A 933-nucleotide genomic window follows, 5' to 3' on the forward strand; every position below is an offset into this window, starting at 1 on the left:
TATATATATATATATATATATATATATATATATATATATATATGCATCCCCCACACATACACACACATGTACACATGCACATACTTTGGTAATGTCCCATTTCCTGTTCTTTAAACAAACACACACACAGACAAATTCAAACACATATATGCACATACACATATGCCCACACACATACAAACACAAAAGGGAAATAAACTGAGAATAAAGATTAATAATATACAAGCTTTACCTTATACAGAGAATGATGATGATGATGATCAAAAATGACGTGAGGACTGCAAAGAGGCCAATAACTAAAGGAGAAAACAATAAGATACTCAATTAACCAATAGTTTATGTAAACTTAAATGGAACCTAATATATGTAACTTAATAATCAAAAACAAAAATATCTTCATTAAAAATTACTAACGTAATTAAAAGGAAATCTATAACTTTTTGTGATAATTGCTGTCAAAATAAAAATTGATAAAGACTTGAATGGAGACATGCTTTAGGAAGAGATTCAGGTTATTGCTAAGTATGGAGCTTAACTCTTGGTATGTTTTGTCTTATTAGACTTCTTCGGTAAAGTATAGTGATATCTGTTCTAGATCTCAGATTCTTCCTGTTACATGGAACCATTAGAATTTTTAAACAGTTTGTTGAAGTGGTCTTTATTCCTTTTGAAGAAGATTATCATTAATACTAATGATTTTTCTTTCAATAATGAGTGTAATTTTTAACTCTTAATTTCCTGTACTATGACCCAATACTACAAGTAAATAAACAAATTTTCACATGGTTCCAGATTCAGTCCCACTGCATTCCACCTTGGGCAAGTGTCTCTTACAATCGCGTCGCGCCGACCAAAACCTTGTGAGTGGATTTGATAGATGAAAACTGAAAGAAGCCTGTCATATATATATATATATATATATATATATATATA

General features: G+C 29.8%; 1 protein-coding gene across 2 annotated transcripts in view; it reads right to left on the minus strand.

The window, feature by feature from the left end:
• LOC106873066 (uncharacterized) overlaps positions 1-933 on the minus strand; it is a 38,338-nt gene that overhangs the window by 4,403 nt on the left and 33,002 nt on the right. The window contains exon 12 of one of the 2 annotated variants that reach the window (XM_014920285.2): positions 233-296. The exons of the other annotated variant lie outside the window; for it this stretch is intronic. Coding sequence (XP_014775771.1) covers positions 233-296 — 64 coding nt within the window. The remainder of the gene's footprint in view (positions 1-232; positions 297-933) is intronic. 2 annotated transcript variants of the gene reach the window in all.

Source organism: Octopus bimaculoides, chromosome 12 (genome assembly GCF_001194135.2).
Source record: "Octopus bimaculoides isolate UCB-OBI-ISO-001 chromosome 12, ASM119413v2, whole genome shotgun sequence".
In the NCBI taxonomy this organism is placed as follows: Eukaryota; Metazoa; Mollusca; class Cephalopoda; order Octopoda; family Octopodidae; genus Octopus; species Octopus bimaculoides.